The sequence below is a fragment of the Aedes albopictus genome, chromosome 1 (genome assembly GCF_035046485.1).
Source record: "Aedes albopictus strain Foshan chromosome 1, AalbF5, whole genome shotgun sequence".
Lineage (NCBI taxonomy): Eukaryota > Metazoa > Arthropoda > Insecta > Diptera > Culicidae > Aedes > Aedes albopictus.
The window spans coordinates 119,379,828-119,402,011 of NC_085136.1; the positions used below are offsets into that span (position 1 = coordinate 119,379,828).

A 22,184-nucleotide genomic window follows, 5' to 3' on the forward strand; every position below is an offset into this window, starting at 1 on the left:
GTATTACACAGATTGTTGAGCACTGTACAGATTACGAATCCATGGCTTATGTTACATACTATCATAGCACACTAGATTCGATGTATGCATGTTGTATGCCTTGAATACAGCATATGGGCACCATGATTGTAACACAAATCAAGACGATCGGAGTTTGAAATGACACTTGACTTGACTTGAGTTTCAGAGCATTTTCGGCGGGTTTCAAAGGCGTTACACAGGCCTTTTCGAAGGGTCTGAGGTGCGTTACATGGGGTCCGAGGAGACTTTAGTGAGATTTTGAGGGCATTTCAGGAAGTTTCAGATCATTTTCCGTGGATATTAGAGTTTCTGGGGATTATCAGTGGGTTTCAGAGGCATTGCGTTTTCGTAGGTTTAGGAGGGTCTCAGGAGCGTTACATGTGACCCGCGAAAGTTTTAGAGGGGTTTTGAAGGCATTCCAGAAATTTTCAGAGCATTTTCGTCGGTTTTCAGAGGCGTTATGGAATGTTTTCTGGGGTATCTGAGGGTCTCAGGAGCGTTACATGATATCCGAGAGGGTTTGAGGAGGATTTCAGAGGTCATTCAGGACGTTTCAGAGCATATTCGGCAGATATCCGAGGCGTTATGCAGGCGTTTTCGGAAGTTTAGGAGGGTCTCAGGTACGTTACAAGGGGTCTCCAGTCAGCATAGTGGTTAAGGCTAAGGATCGCCAATCCGGAGACGGCGGGTTCGATTCCCATCCGGGTCGGGAAAATTTTCTCGACTCCCTGAGCATAGTGTATCATTGTACTTGCCTCACAATATACAAATTCATGCAATGGCAGGCAAAGAAGGCCCTTCAATTAATAACTGTGGAAATGCTCAAAGAACGCTAAGTTGAAGCGAGGCATGTCAAGTCCCAGTGGGGACGTAGAGCCATAAAGAAGAAGAAGAACATAGGAGGGTTTTAGGAGGATCTCGGAGGCATTCCAGAAAATTTCAGAGTATTTTCGGGGAAATTTCAGCGGCGTTACGGAGGCGTTTTCGGTGGTCGCGGAGGGTTTAAGGTGCGTTACATGGGGTTCAAGGGGGTTTAGGAGAATTTCGGAGGTATTTCAGATAGCATCAGAGAATTTTCAGCTAGTTTCAGAGGCGTTACTCAGGCGTTTTTGGGGGTTTGGAAAGGTTCCAGGTGCGTTATATGGGGTCCTAAGGTGTTATAGTACTAAATCGGGTTGCGGGGCATTGCGGAGGCATTTTGGGGGGTTCGGATGGTCTCAGGTGCGTTATGTATGTTCCTAAAACGTCGTGATATGGCCCTGACCTGAAATTTTTCGAAACACCCCTGAGATCTCCGTAATCTCATTGAAACGGCCCTTAAAACGTTTCTGAAACTTCTTGAAGAGCCTCCAAACGCCCATGAAACCCCTTGTAATGCTCTTTGAAGGCTCCTGAGACTCTTCTGAATCGCCCTTAAAACCCCTTGAAATTTCCCTGAAACTCCCTTGATACTATTAAAATCCCCGTAATCCCACTAAAACATTAACGAAACCTGGCGGAACGCCCTTAAAAAGCTCCTAAAATCCCCTGAAACAACCTCTTGAATCGCCCCTGAAGCTCCTTCGGAATCCTTTGTTTTTGGGCTCTCTGCGAATTTCATGGAAACCTCCTCGGCCTCATCTCAAATGCCCAGAAGCAGTTTGTTTTGTTTTGCTAGCGGCGCTTCACCGCTACCAATGCAATATGCCCTACTACGCATTTTCTCAGTACCCCTCTTAATCCCTATAGTAAAAAAAAAAACGCAATGGAAAGCTTATCTGCTTCCTGTGATAAGATTTACATTTCGCTGTTACACCCATTGATTAGAAGTACGGTTTCCCATCGGTCACAAAAAACAGCTGATGGAATTTTGTGTGCGAACTGAACGCCATAAAAACAGCTATAAGACTGATATCAAATGATTATCATGTCACACAATTTCGGCGCATTGGATGCAGAAGCCCCTCAAAAAACGAAAAAAAAAACAAAAGATAATACATACCGCTCTAATTCTTCCGTTTAATCTATCGGTGGCACTTTATTATCATCCTACCTTAATTACCCTACATTCTGAGATAAAACAAATATCACATTAACGCTGCTGTTATCAATCAGCACCCCCTCCTACAGCTCAACTATCGCAACACTGCCCGGCCTCCTTGGATCGAAAGCAGCCGTCACCCGGCTGTCGTCCTCCCTAGCCACCGCCGTCATGGTAGCGACTCGTTTAACCTTTTTCAGTGAGTGTCCTCGCGCCCGCAGCTGTTCCAGTACTGTCTCGTCTACGTCATCCTCGTATTCCACCTCCATCGGCGCCAGCTGGTGGTGTATTCTGAAGCCATCCATCGCCGACTCCAAACTCTGTCCGAAGAACATTTTGCGTAGAATAATTTGGAGCGTTGCCGTGGTGATTCTCGTTCCTCCAGCACCTCCTGCGATCAGCCGGACGTTTCCTTTACCGTCCACCACAATGGTGGGGGACATGGACGAAAGGGGACGCTTTCCTGGAGCAATGAAATTTGCCGGTGATGCGGGGACTCCGAAGATGTTGATAACTCCGGGGACGGAAAAATCGTCCATCTCTCCGTTGAGGATGATCCCCGTGCGTGGGGATCGCAGTTGGGCACCAAAGCTGGAATTAGAGAGAGGTTGTAGGGAACGGCGGATGGGGAAGTTATTTGGAAACTTACTAATCGTTGATCGTACTGGTGACGGCTATGGCATCGCCATTTGGCGCCAACACCGAAACGTGAGCCGTCCCGTGGTCTTCCGATGGCGAGAAATCTGCTCCGTAGTAGTCGTAGTCGTAGAACGTTCGGTCGTCCTTGATTTTATCCCGGATGTTGTCAGCGTAGCCTTGGTCGGTAAGGTTGCGGAGCAGCTCTTCGATTCCCGGGACGAACGAGGGATCGCCCAAGCGGGTACGAACTCCGTAGGCGTGCTTGAACGTTTCCACGACCCGTTGCCACGTTACCGGATCGTTTGGATTCAGATTTGGGTATCCATTGAGGACGTTCAGCATGTGCACCAGGATGGTGCCTCCACCCGGAAGTGCGGCACTGTAGACGGTGTTGTCTCCTCGCACCTTGGTCGATACGGGAGTAAACCATCGGGGTCTGTAACGAGTGGATGATTTGTATTCGGAAGACTTATGCGATAATATACTTACTCATATCTGTAGAAGTCTTCTTCCGTTAGAATGCTCCCGAATTCCTTCAAGTCCTGCATAAGTTTTGGTAGAAGTGATCCGTTTCGAGAGTACAACGCATTTGATCCCTCGTCAGCTATCACTTTGAGAGTTTCTGCAAAGTCGGGTCTATAAATACGGTCGCCGTCTCTCCACACATCCCCCGTTTCCGGATTTACAAAAATCTCACGCAAGGATGGTGTTTCCAATATCTCCTTACGAATGTCCAGCATGGCATCTTCCATGTACGGATTCACAATGTGTCCTCTGTAGCAAAGCTCTATCGACGGCTCGATCAATTTCCTCCAAGGTAGTTTTCCGAACTTCTCATGTAGCACCCAGTAGCCCTTCAGCGCACCAGGTGTCGCTATAGCCAACGCCCCGTGAGCTGTCCCATTCTTGAAATTTACAAACATATCTTCCCTAGAAGCCCGTGCGGCAATCTCTCGAGCATCCATCACCAGCACCTTCCCAGTTTCACGCTCATACAGCGTGAGCAGAAATCCGCCACCAATCCCTGCACTCTCCGGGCAGGCTATCTCCTCGCAGATCATCATCGCGATAGCGGCATCAGCTGCCGAGCCGTTCGCCCGCAGAATATCCGCCCCAATCTCAGCGCACTCGTATGCATTGGAAGCAACCGCTCCAACCCGTTTACTTCCGCCTTCATCTTCATCGTCATCGATGTCCAGAACGTCCTCCACCTCTTCCTCGTGCAGCACATAGACAGCGGCCAGTGTAAACACGGTTACCCCCACGATGGTACCCACCATCAGCAGGATCAGCTTCTTACGACTGATTTTCAACCTAAAATGATCATCAACGAACATCAATCAAAGTACTGGTAAATCACGAGAGAAAATTTTAATTTACAGCATTGTATAAGTGGTCCCTGAAGTATATGAGCAAACAGTTGAAGCACTATTCGCAGCTACTCGCACTCTACAATTTTAATAGCAGATACGAGTCCAGCCGGGCTCGCGGGGGGTTGTATAATTAAACAGGCAAATACGACTAGTTAGCGTGGTACTTCACCAGCTACTGAACTCAGCAGCTGTGAACATTGATCTGGCGAGATATGAAAGAGGCGGGTATTGTCGGTACTGTACAAATTTGAGTGCGCTAAAATGCGCACTGCTTGCGGTTTGATTGTATAATCGCATAACTGACCTAAAGGGATAGGAAATCCAGTATAGAAGGAAGGAGCTGGTTTGCGATTGAAGACATTATAATTCATACAAAACATGATAATCAGTGGAAGCCTTTTCACAATTTCGAGTGAATCAACAATACCCCGGCACACCCCCATTTCTTATCTCGGAGGAGTTTTGCAGAGGAGATCAACCGTATGTTGACTTTGCTCCCTCAATGCGTTCGAATTGTAATTGTAATCAGCGTGGAACTATTTGAACGTCTCAATACAATCGGGAAACCCATTTCAAGTAATCGACAGAGATAAAATGGTGCGAGCCTTGTCGAATATTCTGATTAATGAGCGACAAACAGAAACAGCTGCATAACATTACCGTAACATGGTATCGACATGAAGGTAGAAGCACAAGTAGTGTACTATCTCTTGTATCCTTCAGAGATTAGGCAGCAGTCATACTAATTGCATTTTACGTTACTTAGGGGTCGTCCACAAAGGACTTTGCATTTTAGGGGTATCAGGTATCAGAAGGCCGGCTCCAGAGGCACGTTATCCTCCATTTGGGACATTTGTGCCATCGCCAAAATAGCAGCCTATTTCATCATCTACCTGAGGGAAGAGGAAGGAAAAAGGATTTGGATGGGGATAGGGACAGGTAGGGAAATAGGAAAAATACCCTGGAAGAGGGTACTAACGCACAAGCGTACCACAATGGGTTCAAACAGCGCCCTGAAAAGGGCACTGTAATAACGCATAAAGCGAAAGAGAGCCTATAGCTCTTTACCACAGCGGGTTAAGAACAACAGAATATCCTGAAGATTCAGGTTTCTGAAGTCAGTTTCACTTAATAAGTGTTTACCGAATACTCGGAAACGCAGTTGCGCGAAAACTGGACAGTTACATATCAAATGATACGAAGTTCCATAATCGGATTCACAGCTATCACAGGCAAATGAATCAGCTTGCTGAATATTCGCCATGCGATAGCTGAGTCGGCAGTGGCCAGTCAATGCTTTGACCAGCATGCTGCAATTCTGCTTAGACAGATTAGTTAGATACTTCGCCACCCGTAGAGATGGCTCAGCACTATACAATTTGATTTGACGACATGACTCCAAACTATTCCAATATTGTCTGTGTTGAGTGACAGCCCAGGTGTGAATCTGAAACTTAATCCAACACTTCGATATCGGAATAGCTGGCTCAGGGCCAGTGAAGTCATGTGATGCTCCAGAGCGAGCTAACTCATCAGCCAATTCATTTCCAGCGATGGAAGAATGACCAGGTACCCATAGAAGGTGAACAGCGTTTGCTGAATTCAGCTCCTCGATTTGAGTTCGACAAGCGATAACTATCTTCGACCTGGAGTTGGCCGAAGCAAGTGCTTTAATAGCAGCCTGGCTATCTGAACAGAAGTATATTACTTTGCCCATTACGTGCTGCTGAAGTGCTGATTGCACTCCGCACATAAGAGCAAAGATTTCGGCCTGAAAAACGGTGCAGTGTCTACCAAGTGAGTAAGACTGATACAGCCTTAGCTCACGAGAATAAACACCAGCACCTGCTCGACCTTCGAGAAGGGAGCCATCAGTGTAACATACGATGCCGTCTGAAATACTTCTTTCCAGATAACCAGATGTCCACTCTTCCCGGGAAGGGAATTTCGTGGAAAATGTCCTATATGGAAAATTACAAGCAATTGTAAGATCACTTGGAGCAAGGACAATTTTGTCCCAATTCACTAAAAGTGGAAACAACGAGGTGTGTGTTGATGTGCGGTTCACAGGAGTTTCCTCTAGTAGACCGAGTACCCGTAACCGCTAAGTGCAAGAAAGGGCTTCTTGTTTGAGATGAATGTGTAGTGGGGCAACGTCAAAGAGAACTTCTAGCGCTGCCGTAGGAGTTGAAGAGAACGCTCCAGACATCGCCATTAAGCACATCCTTTGGAGATGGCCTAATTTTGATTGGACCGTTCTCACTTCACCCTTTTGCCACCACACAAGACATCCATAAGCCAATATTGGCCGAACCACAGTTGTGTAAATCCATTTGATATACTTGGGTTTTAGACCCCAAGTTGTACCAAAAGTACGCCGGCATTGCCCGAAGGCCATACAAGCTTTCTTGATTCTGAACTCAATGTGAGGTGTCCAGGAAAGCTTGGAATCAAGAATGACTCCAACGTACTTTACCTGTTCAGTCACATCGATTTCAGAATCAAAGAGACGCAAAGGTCGAACGCCATTACGGTTTCGCCTTTCCGTGAAAAGAACAATAGATGTTTTACTCGGATTAACCGAAAGGCCATATTGGCGACACCAACCCTCAACTACCTGAAGGGCGTTTTGCATCAGGTCGAAAAGGGTGCTGATGCACATACCAACTAACAATGTTAGGTAGTCGTCGGCAAAACCATAAGTAGGAAAACCGCTATTATTGAGTTGCCTCAATAGCGTATCTGCTACGAGATTCCACAAAAGCGGTGATAAGACTCCCCCTTGGGGGCATCCACAAACACTCAATTTCCTAATCCCTGCTAGACGCAATGTCGAGAAGAGATATCGGTTTTTGAGCATTTGATGAATCCAATTGGAAATCATTGGAGATATACCATGACTCCGTGCGGCTTCCAATATGGCATCGAAAGGCACGTTGTCAAAGGCACCCTCGATATCTAAGAAAACACCCAAACAAGATTGCTTTTGAGCGAATGCTTTCTCGATATCGTAAACAACCTTGTGTAAAAGAGTCACAGTGGACTTACCAGATTGGTAGGCATGTTGGTTCACATGAAGAGGCACGTTGGCCAGATGAACATCACGGATGTGATGATCCACAATGCGTTCTAAGCATTTCAGAAGAAAAGAGGTCAAACTGATAGGTCTGAAACTCTTTGCTTCTTCATACGACGCACGACTCACTTTCGGAATAAACTTTACAGTAATATCCCGCCAGGATTTGGGAATATACCCTGTAGCAAAACTGCAAACAAGTAGTTTTTTCAAAACATGTTTGAAATAATCAAATCCCTTCTGAAGCAAAATAGGATAAATCCCATCTGCCCCAGGAGATTTGAAAGGAGCAAAGCTATTAAGAGCCCACTCAATCGGTTCAATAGTTACAATACTCCGAGCCGAAGCCAAAGAATCATAACTACAAGAAAATACATCAGGATCATCCGAAGATGTAATATCCACACATCCAGGGAAGTGTGTGCTGAATAAGCATTCCAGAACTTCCTCATCAGAGGAAGTCAGATCGCCATTTGGCAAACGAAGTTCGTTCACCCGGAAATCCTTAGATTTCGCAAGGATTTTGTTTAACCGACTGACTTCACTCAAGCTGGAAACATTTGTACAAAGGTTTTTCCAGCCGGATCGTTCAGCAGACCGGAGAGCTTTCCTGTAGGCCTTGCGAGCCGACCTGAAAGCCTCCGAACCAGCCGAACGTCGTCTGTTCCAACTCTTTCTACATTGTTTCCTGAGTTTCGCCAGATCAGAGTTCCACCAAGGGGTTCCTCTTGTGATCTTCACAGACCGCCGAGGGCAGGCTTCTTCAAAAGCTTCCATGATGAAGGCCGTTGTAGTATCAACGGCATCATCTAAATCACTTGGAGTGTCAATGGATGGTGAATATCCATGAAATTTGGCTGCAACCAAATCAGTATAAAGATCCCAGTTTGTTGACCGAGGAACGCAATGTTTGCGAAGTAATATTTAAATGTTCAAAAAAGATGTAACGATGGTCAGATAAAGATTCTTCATCTGACACATGCCAATTAGTTAGCTCGTGGCTAATTCTGCTAGAGCAAAGCGTTATATCTAACACTTCCTCTCTAGCAGATACCATGAAGGTTGGGCGGTTGCCTATGTTAAGTAATGCAAGATCTGTACTACTTAAGTACTCCATCAAACTGGAGCCTCTCAAGTTAATGTCTGAGCTGCCCCAGATGATATGGTGAGCATTAGCATCACTGCCAACAATTAGCGGAAGGCCTTTTGAAGTGCAGTATGCGATGACTTGTTTGAAAGCATCCGTAGGGGATGGTTCATCATGCGGTAAATACACAGAACAATAGACGTATTTCCTGTTGAGGTTTCCAACAGATACATCAATTGTGATAGCACATACATCTCTGGTGGTTAGTTCAGAGATGAGTGTAGCAACTATTGCGTTGTTGACAAGCACACAGGCTCGAGGCAAGACACGCGAGTTTGTCATTTCATGTTTACTGAAAGTGGCAAACACCGGGTTCACAAGGTTTCCTAGATAGAAATTTCCCTTACGAAAGTAAGGTTCTTGTACCAAGGCCACTTGGGCTGTACCATTTAGCATAAGTCTGCAAAGATTGGTCGTTGCTGTTCTTTTATGCTGAAGATTGATCTGAGCTATCTTAACCGTAGCCACTACCCAAACTAGGTAAGATTAAACTCTTCGCAACAACAGCACAACAAAGAACAGCAACAATAAAACCAAATCGGTATCGATTGGAAAACGCCAAAGGCGAGGATACACAGAATACACTGTGTAAATCGCATAATGCGAAACCATATAGGTGAAAATTTAAACTAATTAACAACATCTTCATAATCCCGCCCTTATTTAGCCTCAAGTGAGACTAAAGAAGGGCAGCTGATTGTCTCGGAGAAACACAACGTCCACTGCACCATTGCTCCGGTTAGCGCAGTAAGGGCCACATACTGTGGAGCGCGCCCTGGTAATCCACAGGCTCCGTTAGCGGTTAGGTTTTTATTAGACCCCCCTAGCCATTCATTCCTAGGCACGGTAAGCATAAAGCCGCATCACACCATGAATTAGGGGTCACCTGTTGGTGGATTCTTACCACCGGAACAGGCGGTCCGTAGTGTTATTCTTAGCCAATTGAGACAATCGCTACCGACACTACACAGCTATCTAGGCTGATCGAGAAAAGAAGTTAATATTGATGATCAACTTCATACGGACTCGAACAGCCGAGTTTGCGATTGAAGACATTATAATTCATACAAAACATGATAATCAGTGGAAGCCTTTTTACAATTTCGAGTGAATCAACAATACCCCGGCACACCCCCATTTCTTATCTTGGAGGAGTTTTGCAGAGGAAAGAGATCAACCATACATATGTAGACTTTGCTCCCTCAATGCGTTCGAATTGTAATTGTAATCAGCGTGGAACTATTTGAACGTCTCAATACAATCGGGAAACCCATTTCAAGTAATCGACAGAGATAAAATGGTACGAGCTTTGCCGGATATTCTGATTAATGAGCGACAAACAGAAACAGCTGCATTACATTACTGTAACATGGTATCGACATGAGGGTAGCAGCACAAGTTGTGTGCTATCTCTTGTATCCTACCTCTATTAAGCAGCTAGCGTAGCTAGAATTTTTCTTTCTGGAGGGGGCCTAGGGGGGGGGGGGGGCTGACTTGAGATGAGTTTTGAGCGGGATGGGTGCCCGATATGTGAATATGCAAATCGGTATTGTAGTTTTGGGTAATCAAAATGACTGTTTTAGTTTGGTTCACAGTTTCGTAAGCTATACGAGTACGAACAGTTCCTCCAAGATTTTTTTTCAATAGCTTGCATCAGTGATTCCATCATGGCTTCTTCCAGAAATTCAATCAAGAATTCATCTAGGGATTCCACTAGACATTTTTTTTCGGGGATTTGTCCTGGGATATATTTAGAGGTTCCTCCAGTAATTGTTTCAATGCTTTTTTCGAGGTTTCCTTCAGGAATTTCACTAGAGATCCTTTAAGGTATTTCTGCAGGTATTCGGAGATTTCTACAGGGATTTCTCCATATATGCCTTCCAGAATTCCACTAGAGATTGCTCCAATAATTGCATCTGGAATAATTCGAAGTATTTCTGCAGGAATGTATTCCTGAAATTATTTTAGAAAATTTTACTTAAGAGATTATTTAAAAATACTCCAAGAATTGCTTGAAAAATTTGTACAAAAAAAAACCGTTAGGGATCCTAGTATTCCTTCAACAATTACTGCAGACATTGATTTCTTCATTTTTTATCCAGGAATATTCCTACAAAAAATCTTCCAGGTATTCGCTAAGAAAGCTCTCCTGAGATTCCATAAAGAGTTCCTCGTGGGGTTGCTTCCGATATTCCTCATCGGGTTTCTTCAGAAATTACTTTAAGAGTTCCTCCTGAGATTCACCGGAAATTTCTTCTGTTATTCTTTCAAAAACGAATTCCGGGATTATTTAAAAAAAATCCTGCTAGAACTCTTGTTGGGATTCCTTCAGAAACTCTCCCAGGAATAAATCCAGGATTTAAGGATTTCCTCAGGGATTTCAGCAGTTTCTTCTGTATTTCCCCTGAGAATTCTTCAGAAACTCCTCCTGGAATTCCCTCAGAAATCGAACTTTGTATTTCATCAGGAATGAATCTTGGGATTCCTCCAGGAACTCTTCAAGGAATTCCTTCGGAAATTCCTCCCGGATTTTTTTCAAGAATTATTCCAGGTATTCCTCCTGGCATTCCTCAAGGATTTCATTCAGGCATTTCTCCAGGGACTCCTGCAAGTGTTCTACCAAGAATTTCTCCAGGAATAACCCCAGGTATTTCCTCACGAATTCCTCCGGGAATTTATTCAAGAATGAATCCAGGAATTCCTTTATGATTTTCTCCGAAAATTCAAGAATTAATCCAGGAATTTCTTCTCTGAGGTTTTCTCTACACATTCCTCCGGGATTTATTTCATGGAGCCCTCCAGAAATTCCACCGATGATTCCTGCAGTAATTCCTCCAGAAAATCCTTCTGGAAATTCCTCCTGGAACTCCATCAGAAATTCCTTTCTGAATTCCTCTAAAAATTTCTCCAGGAATTCCTTCAGAAATTTCTCCATGGATTCCTTCCAGAATTCCTCTAGAGATTCTTCCAGGAATTCATTCAGGGATTCCTCAAGGTATTCATTTAGGGATATCTCCTAGAGTTATTCCATAAAAAGTTCCACGGAATTTTCCCAAGATTTCCTATAGAGATTTGTCCAGGAATTCCTCCTGAGGTTCCTTCAGAAATTGTTTCAGGGATTCCACCAGGTTTCTTTCCAAGAATCCCCCCAAAGGATTCTTCCAAGTAATTCTCTAGAAATTCCTCTAAGGATGCCTCCTGGAATTCCTCAAGAGGTTTCTTAAGAATTACCCCAAGAATCCCTTCAGAAAGTCCTCCAGGAATTGATCTAGGATCTCCCATAGGAATTCCTTCAGAAATTACTACCGCAATTCTTTCAGGAATTCCTCCAAAAATTCCTCTGGGAATTCCTCTAGAAATTTCTCTTGGAATTTCCTCAGAAATTTCTCTTGAAATTTCTTTTGAAATTTCTCTTGGAATTTCTTCAGAAATTCCTCCAGTTATTGCTTCCAGAATTTCTCTCGAGATTCCTCCAGGAATTCATTCAAGAATTCCTCCAGGAATTCTTCCAGGGATAGTTCCACGGAATTTCCCCGAAAATTCCTTTACAAATTTATCCAGGAATTCTTCCTGGGATTCCACAAGGACTTTGACCAGAACTTCTTGCAGGAATTTGTCCAGAACTTTCCAGGCATTCCTCCTGAGGGTCCTCCAGAAATTGCTTCAGGGATTCCTCCAGGGATTTTTCCAAGAATTCCCAGGGATTCTTCCAAGAATTTCTCTAGAAATTTCTCCAAGGATTCCTCTAGGAATTTTTCAAGAGGTTTCTTCAGAAATTTCTCTTGAGAGATTCTCCATGGACTCAGCCCGGGGTTTCTCAAGGAATTCTTCTAGAGATTGCTGCGGGAGTTCTTCTAGAGGTCCCTCCCAGAATTCTTCTAAAACTTCCACCAGGAATTCATCTAGGAATTTATCCAGAGATTGCTCCAGGCATTAGTCCAGAAACTTCTTCAGGGATTATTCAAGGAAATTCTCCAGGGTTTCCTCCAGGGATTTCTTAAGAAATTTTTTGGCATTTCTCTAGGAACTAATCCAAGAGATTCTCCAGAAATACCTCTAGAGATTTCTATAGGGATACCTCCAGGCATTCCTCAAGGATTCCTTCAGAAAATACTACCGCAATTTCTCCAAGAGTTTATCTAGAAAATCCTCCAGGGATTCACTAGAAAATTCCCCCCAGGAATTCCTCCCGGAGTTAATCCACGAATTATTCCCATTATTCTTCCTGGGATTTCTGCATGAATTCCTCCTGAGATTTCTGTAGGAATTCCTTCGAATATTTTTTCAGGAATCCTCCAGGAAATCCTCAAGGGATTCTTTTAAAAATTTCTCCAGAAATTCTTTTTGAAATTTATTCAAGAACTATTCCAGGTATGCCTCCTAGAATTCTTCCAGGATTTCGTCCAGGCATTTCTCCAGGGACTCCTCCAGGAGTTCTACCACGAATTTCACCAGGAATTACCCCAGGTATTTCTTCAGGAATACCTCCGGGAATTCATTCAGAAATGGATCCAGGAATTTCTCCAGGAATTTCTTCGGAAATTCCTACAGCAATTCCTTCAGGAATTCCTCCAGAAATCCTTCCAGGGTTTCCTCTAAGAATTAATCCAGGAATTTCCTCTCCACGGTTTCTTCTACACATTCCTCCAGGAATTCTTTCATGAATTCCTCTAGAAATTCCACCGATGATGTAATTCTTCAAGAAATGCCTTCTGAAATTGCTCCTGGAATTCTTCCAGAAATAAACTGGAACTCCATCAGAAATTCCTCTCAGAACTCCTCTAGGAATTTCTTCAGAAATTTCTCCATGGATTCTTTTCAGAATTTCTCTAGAGATTCTGGAAGAATCTCCAGGAATTCCTCATTAGGTTCCTGCAGGGTTCTTTCCAAGAATTTCTCTAAGAATTTTTCATTTTTCCAGGAATTCCTTATGAGGTTTGTTCAGAAATACCCCAGGAATTCCTTAAGAATGTCCTCCAGGAATTTACATAGGTATTCCTTCAGGAATTTCTATTGGAATTCCTTCAGAAATTACTTTCCGCAATTTCTCCAGGAATTTCTCCAGGGGCTCCTTAAGAAATTACCCCAGAAATTCCTCCCGGAGTTTTACAAAAATTATTCCAAGTATTCCTCCAGGGGTTCCTGCATGAATTCCTCCTGAGATTCCTCAAGGAATTCTTTCAAGGATTTCTTCAGGAATCCTCCAGGAAATCCTCCAAAGATTCCTTCAGAAATTCCCCCAGAAATTTCTCTGGGAATTTATTCAGGAATTATCCCAGTTATTCCTCCAGGATTTCATCCAGGCATTTCTCCAGGACTCCTCCAGGAATTCCACCCCAGGGACTCCTCCAAAATTTACCCCAGGTATTTCTTCAGAAATTCCTACAGCATTCCTCCAGAAATTTCTGCAGGAAATCCTTCAGAGATTGCTGCAGATATTCTTTCAGGAGATTCTTCAGGAAATTATATAGGAATTTTTCTAAAGGATTCTTCCGGAAATTCTTGCAGGTTTCCTCCAGGTATTAATCTATGAATTTGAAGTCCAGGGATTCCTCTAGAAATCCGTCCAGGAGTTATTTCACGGATTCCTCCAGAAATTCCACCAGGAATTCCTCCAGGAATATACCAGAAATTCCTTCAGGGATTCCTCTAAAGATTATTCCGTGAGATTTCTCAAGTAATTCCTCCAGTAGTTCTTCCATGAATTCCTCCAAGAATTCCTCCAAGAATTCCTCCAAGAATTCCTCCTGGAATTCCTCCAGAAATTCTTCTGGAAATTCTTCTAGTAATTTATCTTGGAATTTCATCAGAAATTTCTCTTATGCTCCAGGCATTACTCCAGGAACTTCTCCAGGGATGCCTCTTTCAGAAATTTCTCCATTAGCTTCTCCAGGGATTCCGCCAGGAATTTGTCCAGAAAATTCTCCGGTTTTTCTTCCAGAAATACATATAGGAATTGCTGACAAAATTTGATTATGATTTCACAAAAAAATGTGTCTACGATGCTTCGTTCTTGAGTTATGATTTTTCAAAGTAGGTGGTGTCTGTGGAAAATGTTTGTTTGCCACTGGAGTTTTCCGGAAAATTAGGCGACCCTGATTTTTTTCAATTTAGCTTTTGTTCAACTCCTCCAGGAATTGTTTTGAAAATTCCTCCAGAAGTCATTTCCTCCAGTATTTTCGTTCGGGGATTCTTCCTAGAATTTCTTTGAGGATTCCTCCAGGAATTCCTCTGAGGTTTTCTCCAGGAACTCCTTTAAGAATTTCTCCAGGAATTTCTTTAAGGATTCCTTCAGAAGCCATCCCTGAGAGATTTTTTTGAGAACTTCCTGAGTGAATTACTTGAGAATTCTCAATTTCATAAAAAAAAATCCCCGACCAAATTCCTTAAATAACCACTGCGACAATTTCTCGACAAGTCCTTGAAGGAACTCCTTGAGAAAACTTTGAGGTAATTTGTTAAGGAATGCCTGAAACATTTCCTTTGGTAATCCCTGAGAAAGCTCTCCAAATAATACGTACGGAAACTCCTTAAATTATCCCTGAGGGGAACTCTTTGCGGGTGCTCTGAGGTGATTTCTGGAGGAATCGCTGAGATAATTCTTTAAGTAATCCGTGCGGAAATTTCTCAAGGAATCCCCGAAGAAATTTCTTGAAGATCCCTGTCAAATGCGTCATGCTCATGGGAATTCCTTGAAGATATTCTGAGAAAATTTCTTGAGGATTCTTTGAGGAAATCCTTCGATCCAATTGAGCGGATTCCTTGAGCGGATTCCTCTAGGGAAATTTCTTAAGGCATCCCTAAGGTAGTTTCTTGAGGATTCTGTGTAGAAATGTTTTGAGTCTTTCCTGAGAGGAATTTTTGAGGCTTCCCTGAGGGAATTCCTTGAGGTTGTTGTGAGGACATTTCTCTGGGCACTTCTTGGGGACTTTCCATATGAATATATAGATAAGTACTCAGAAGAATTCCTGGATAAACTCCCGGAGGAATTTACAGAAAAAAATGTTGAATAAATTTCCGCAGAAATTTTTGGTGGAATTTCTGGAGGGTTTTTTGAAGGGATTTCTTGAAGAAGTTCAAGAAGAAATTTTGAATGGAATTCAGGTTGATTTTCTCGAGAAACCCGCGAAAAACAAATCTGCTGGAAATCACAGAGGAATTTCTGCGTGAATTCCAAGAGGTATTTTTAGAGATATTCCCAGAGGACTTTCTGAGGATTTTTTGATGAATTTCCAGACGAATTTCTGGAAGAATTCCCTGAGGAGTTTATTGATAAAAATCTCGAAGAAATCTCTGGAGGAAATCTCGAAAAAAAAACTTGAGGAATTCACGAAGATTTTTTTGGAAGGATTCCCGAAGGAATTTCTGCAAAATTTCAAGAGGAACTTCTGCAAAGTTCCAAGTAGAGTTTCTGGAGGAGTTCCCGGGGACATTTTGGAAAATTTTGTGAAGGAATTTCTGGAGGGATTCCCGGAGAAACTTCTAGAGCAATTCCTTTACTAATATGTAGAACAGTAAGCCGGAAAATTTCTAGAGAAATTCCCGTAGGAATGTCAGGAGGTTTTCCCGTGGGAATTTCAGGTGGAATTCCCGGAAGAATATCAAGAAGAGATTTTTTGAATGCATTTCCAAAAAAATCCATATAGAAGTTTTCAAGGATATCCCGCAAGATTTCCAGGATGAATTTGTGAAGCGAATCCCGGAGGAGTTTCCGGAAGAATTTCCGGAGAAATTGCTGGAGAAATGCACTGAGGAATCTCTGGGGGAAATACCGGAGAAGTTTCTGGAGGAATTATCGGAGCGATTCTGGAAGAGTTCTTGGAGGAGTTTCTCAAGGAATCATGTAAGGAATTCATTGAGGAATTTCTGGAGGAATTCCTAGAAGAACTTCTGGAGGAGTGTCTGGAGTAATTTCTGGAAGAATTCCCGGAGGAATTTCTAAGGGAATTTTCTGAGAAATTTCTGGAGGAGTTCCCGGAAAATTTTTGGAGGAATTCAAGGAAGAATTTTTATATCACTTCTCGGAGGAGTTTTTGAGGGACTTCAAGGAGGAGTTTCTGGGGAGCCTCACTGAGGAGTTTCTTGATAAATTCCCGGTGGAACTTCTGGAGGAATTCCTGGAATAATTTCGCGATGAATTTCCAAAGGCATTTCAGGAAGAATTTCCAGAGAAGTTTCTGTAGGTATTCCCTGAGGAATTTCTGGAGAAATTTCCGAGGGAATTTCCGGAAGAAATTTTTGGAGGAATTCTGAACGAATTTGCTGTAGGAAATCACGAAGGAATTTCAGAAAGAATATTCGGAGTAATTTGTGAAGTAATTTCCAGAGGAATTTATTGATGAATATACGAAAAAAATTCTAGAGGAATTTGAAGAAGAACTTCTGGAAGAATTCCTGGAGAAATTTCTGGAAGAATTCACGGAGGACGTTTTGGAGGAATTACAGGAAGAGTTTCTGGAGGACCTCGCGGAGGAGTTTCATGAGGAATGCCCGGAGGAACTTCTTGAGAAATTCCCAGAATAATGTCTTGATGAATTTTCGAAGGTACTCCTAAATGAATTCCCCCACGGAATATTGAGGACTGGGGTCTCCAGTTAGCCTAGTGGATAAGGCTATGAATCGCCAATCCGGAGACGGCGGGTTCGATTTCCGTTCCGGTCGGGAAAACTTTCTCGACTCCCTGGGCATAGTGTATCATTGTACTTGCCTCACAATATACAAGTTCATGCAATGGCAGGCAAAGATAGCCCTTCAATTAATAACTGTGGAAGTGCTCAAAGAACACTAAGTTGAAGCGAGGCAGGCCAAGTCCCAGTGTGGACGTAGAGCCATAAAGAAGAAGAAGAAGGACTGTCTGGAAGAACTACCTGAGGAATTTCTGGAAGAATTCCGGGATCAATTTCTGGATCAATTATCAGAGGAATTCGTTGAGGAATTCCCGGACAAATTTCTGTACACATTGCCGGAAAAGTTTCTGAGGAATTCTCAGAGTACTTACTGGAGGTATTTCCAGAAGAAATTCTAGAAGAAATTTTTGAAAAACTCCCGGAAAAATTTCTGGAGGAATTTTTAGAAGGTTTTTTGGATTAACTTCAGGAACAATTTCTGGAAGAATTCCTTAGGAATTCCTTTATGAATTCCAGGAGGAATTCGTGGATGAATTTCCGGAGGAGTTTCCGTAGAAATGCAGATTTTCGAGAGGAATTTCTACGGAGCTTTTGATCCATAGAATGAGTTTCATCTAGAGAAACCTTACATTAATTTCGATTCTGGAGGAATTTTACAAGAATAATTTACGAGAAATTTTATAACTCCTCGGAGAATAATTAGAAATTTCGGAAAGAATTTGGAGTAGTGATTTCAGACAGGAATATCTAGAATTCTCACAAAAAAGTTCAACATACTGTAACTTTTCATAGAGTGCATCACAAATTCCCAAATTTTGACTGTTTATTTATTTATTTATTTATTTATTTATTTCTTGGTCTTCGATAATCATCGTACAGACTGTTTCTTAACCTATATTCTTAATCCTACTTACAAACATATTCTTACTTACATCAAAGTCAAACAGATAAAAAACTGAATTAAATGCACGAATACAAACATTAAAAGGACTGTAGAACCCATAATCCGTCCTGTGAACTGGTAGAACAAGCGCATCATAATTTCGAAGGATTCGTGGTGAAACGTGGACGTTTATGTTTTGAAGTAGTGCAGAGCAATCTATGCGATTCGTGAGTAAATCAAATATAAACACACGCTGCAATTTGATACGTCTATTAGCAAGCGTTTCCAGGTCGATCAATTGACAACGTGAGTTGTATGGTGGCAAATCTTCGGGGTTCGTCCACGGAAGCTGCCGAAGGGCAAATTTGATGAAAAACCTCTGTATCCGCTCCAGTTTCAGAATTTGCGTAACATGATGAGGTGCCCAGACTGGTGCGGCATATTCAAGTATGCTACGAACTAGACTGCAGTAGAGAGCCTTTAAAGCGTAGATGTCAGTGATGAATGTTGCGTGGCGACGAATAAAACCTAGCACTGACCGTGCCTTGGCTGCTGTCAGCTCGACGTGCTCATTGAACCTCAACTGACTGTCCATAATCACTCCTAGGTCGCGAATGGAATCAACCCGTTCGAGTAAATCAGTGCCAATTTTGTAGGAGTATCGAATTGGCGATTGACTGCGGGTAAAGGTGATCACTTTGCATTTTGTTATGTTAACACGCATCCCGTTTTCGTCACACCAGATTAAAAGTTGATCGATATCATTCTGCAACTCTGCACAGTCTAAAACGGATGTTATTATTCGGAACATTTTTAGATCGTCGGCGAAAAATAGTTTTCCAGATGATAATCGGTCTGCTAGCTCGTTGATGAATAGGATGAATAGTAGAGGTCCAAGAACACTTCCTTGTGGAACCCCGGATGTAATCATGAAATCAGCAGAAACCTCATGACCAATTTGAACGAATGCTCTACGATTAGTGAGATACGACTTCAGCCAGATGACAATCCAACTCGGGAAACCCAGTTGTGTTAGTTTTTCGATTATACGACTATGCGGAACTAAATCGAAGGCCTTCGAAAAATCTACGTACACTGAGTCTACTTGGGTTCGGGATTCCATTGCAGGAAAGAGCGTGTTGACGTAAACCATCAAATTTGAGGTTGTGGAGCGGTGTTCAACAAATCCGTGCTGAAATTCGTTGATGATTGGTTTCGCAGCATTGTACAAGACACGATGGACAGCGGTTTCGAAGACTTTTCCGAGGCAGCACAGTATCGATATTCCACGATAATTTTCTACGTTGTTAATAGCTCCTGCTTTGTGGATCGGTATCATTCTGGCGGTTTTCCACATGGTCGGAAATGTGCCTTCAGCAAGGGAACGATTGAACATTATAGTTATTGGATTAACCAACTCGATAGTGCAACTTTTGATTACTGAAGGTGGCAGTCCGTCAACACCAGAACCTTTTGAGGCATCAAGGCCTTGCAAAAGCACTAATACTTCTCTGGTGGAAAATCGGAAATTCGGCAAATTCATGTCATACGATGGGAGAGCCGTGGATCTGTTACTGGTGAGAGAGGTGGTAGAATAGACGCTTCTGAAGAAATCGGCAAAAAGGGTTGCAGTTTCTATGGTCGAGTTCGCTGTTCGCCCCTTGTATTGAACATTACAAGGAGTACGTTTTGACGATTTCAGTGATCTGACGAATGCCCAAAATGAAGACGGATTTTGCTTTATGTTGGACTGGAGCCTGTTAACATAGCTCTCGTAAGTCGATGAAAGTAAATCGTTATAATCACTTTCGATTAGACGAAGCACGTTCCTATTCTCGTCGGACCGTTCGCAAAAGAAACGGTTCCTCGCTTTCCGGAGCTTGTTGCGCATACGGCGAAGTTCGGCTGTCCACCATGGTTTACGAGTGACGGCATCCGGAATATTCCTTCGGCGAGGCACGCATTCTTCAAATATACCTTGCAACGTGTCATAAAAAACGGCAACAGTCTCGTCTACCGTCGAACGGTTTAGGTGCTGATTCCAGTCGATAGTTGATATTTTATTGCGAAGTAGACTAACATCGCTCCTTCGAAAGTCAAATTCCATTACATCCTTCGGCTCGTCAGTATCATTGTAAGAAGGAATAATAAACCGAGAATCTAGCCTGAGAATAAATGGTTTATGATGTTCATCTATTCTTAAAAGTGGTAGGGGTGGATCAATAAGCTCCGTACAATCAGTAGTGTTCACGAATGCCAGATCAAGAATTCTGCTATTGTGATTACTGATAGAATTCATTTGAACGAGACCGCAAGTGGAAATCGCCTCAGTTAGAGCAATCTCCTGTTCCGTTGTAGCATTCATTGGTAGGTATCCGTTAATATCGTCGTCAAACTGCCAATGGAGGTTTGGAAGATTATAGTCACCTAACACTAGAACGATGTCTGTGTCCGCTAGCGTATCACACACAGCTTGAACGGCGTTCAAATGAGCGATATACTTTGTAGTGTCAGAGTTGGGACGTAGATAAATGGAAACTATGGAAAGTGATCGGCGTTCCAGTTTAATGTGAACTACAACCTGTTCGAGGTGGTCGCAATCACTCAATGAAACTGAACTGCAGCGATGGATTGACTTTACGGCAATAAGTACACCACCACCTCTTGAAAGCTCGCTTGCGTTCGCACTCCGATCGCAACGAAAAATATGATAGTCGGATGCAATTTCGCTATCAGCAATGCCTGGTTGAAGCCAGGTTTCGGTTAGTACAACTACATCATAGTCGCAGCTTGATAGCATCAGGCGAAGCGTTGTAGTTTTGGTGCGCAATCCTCTGACGTTTTGGTAGTATACCAAAAGAAAACCGTCCGGAGACATGGGATTTCGTTCGACGACAGCTGCACTTCGTACGGAAGATTCCATCTGGAGACTGCTGTGCGTGGGTGAAGCTGTCTCAGCAGAACAGGGTGGATCGTCAACATTCGGAGCCTCGGCATGCGTATTACTGAAAACTGGACAAGCTTCAGGTGGGGGAATGGACGAATCGATCGGATACTTGCCTGCGTGTGGAGTTTGGAAGACCCTTTCCCTTGCCACGAAAACAGGGCCGGGATGACTCTGATGGCTGGAGCTCGTAGAGTGTTGAATGGCAGATGTTTGACAGTAAACGTTGGGCGGCGCGACTGCTTCGGGCGGGTCAGGGTCCTCCATGAGGCTTTCGCAGGTGCATCCCGGCGAGCGTTGATTGGAGAGTAACAGGACGGAAGATTCCATCTGGAGACTGCTGTGCGTGGGTGAAGCTGTCTCAGCAGAACAGGGTGGATCGTCAACATTCGGAGCCTCGGCATGCGTATTACTGAAAACTGGACAAGCTTCAGGTGGGGGAATGGACGAATCGATCGGATACTTGCCTGCGTGTGGAGTTTGGAAGACCCTTTCCCTTGCCACGAAAACAGGGCCGGGATGACTCTGATGGCTGGAGCTCGTAGAGTGTTGAATGGCAGATGTTTGACAGTAAACGTTGGGCGGCGCGACTGCTTCGGGCGGGTCAGGGTCCTCCATGAGGCTTTCGCAGGTGCATCCCGGCGAGCGTTGATTGGAGAGTAGGTTGCGATGTTGAGATGAATCCACAGGACTTACAGGCGTGCATCCCAGTTGGTTGACGAACGTTGAAGAAAGCTTGTTTGACGATAATAATTGGCTGCTAGAAGTTTATTAACATATTATATGTGCATCATTGGAACAAATTTGCGCTCGATTGGTTAATCTTTCGCGAAGCTAGAACCGTTCTCGTAAAACACTATTTTTTAGACAACTAATTTTTAGGCTGCCAAATTTCGGAAACCAGTAAACCGAATTGAATGAAATTGTAAACGTTTATCAACAATATATTAATGGTTGAAAATTCTTTAAAACATAGGTACTTCAATCGTTGAAAGAAGTTATAATGGATTGACACTTTAACGATCTTTCTCGAAAAAATGTAAATTTTTCACATCTATGACATTAAATTTTATTTTTGATATCCAAAGATTTTCTACTTCTGTTCTTTAGATATCTATAATAAGATATACCGTCAAGGCGCCATTCACCGTGTGCCTTCGAATATTTTTTCATTATTTTCATATTATGATTGAATGACATGACAGTTTCCCTTCGATTTCACCAATACAATGTTGTATTGGTGAAATTGAAGGGAAATTGTCATATCATTCAATCATAATATGGAAATAATGAAAAAATATTCGTAGGCACACGGTGAATGGTGCCTCGACACTATTAGAACCCATTTAGATTAAAGGAAGAACACATTTGGTATTTTTTGTGCGGTATTGTAAATTTGACTCATTTTCCTCTATATGCGTGAAAATGTCATATCATCAGAACTTTTTCCAACG

At 43.0% G+C, this 22,184-nt stretch overlaps 2 protein-coding genes across 3 annotated transcripts in view; one reads left to right on the top strand and one right to left on the bottom strand.

Moving 5' to 3' along the window:
* LOC109402227 (lachesin) overlaps positions 1-22,184 on the top strand; it is a 525,383-nt gene that overhangs the window by 382,175 nt on the left and 121,024 nt on the right. The gene's annotated exons all lie outside the window — the stretch shown is intronic.
* Positions 1,992-4,243, bottom strand: LOC109402225 (scoloptoxin SSD14). The gene is made up of 4 exons (XM_019674864.3): positions 4,061-4,243; positions 3,170-3,994; positions 2,691-3,116; positions 1,992-2,632 (listed from the first exon to the last, which is right to left on the bottom strand). Exons 1-4 carry the CDS (start codon positions 4,063-4,065, stop codon positions 2,125-2,127), a joined length of 1,764 nt encoding a protein of 587 aa, XP_019530409.2. The 5' UTR covers positions 4,066-4,243; the 3' UTR covers positions 1,992-2,124.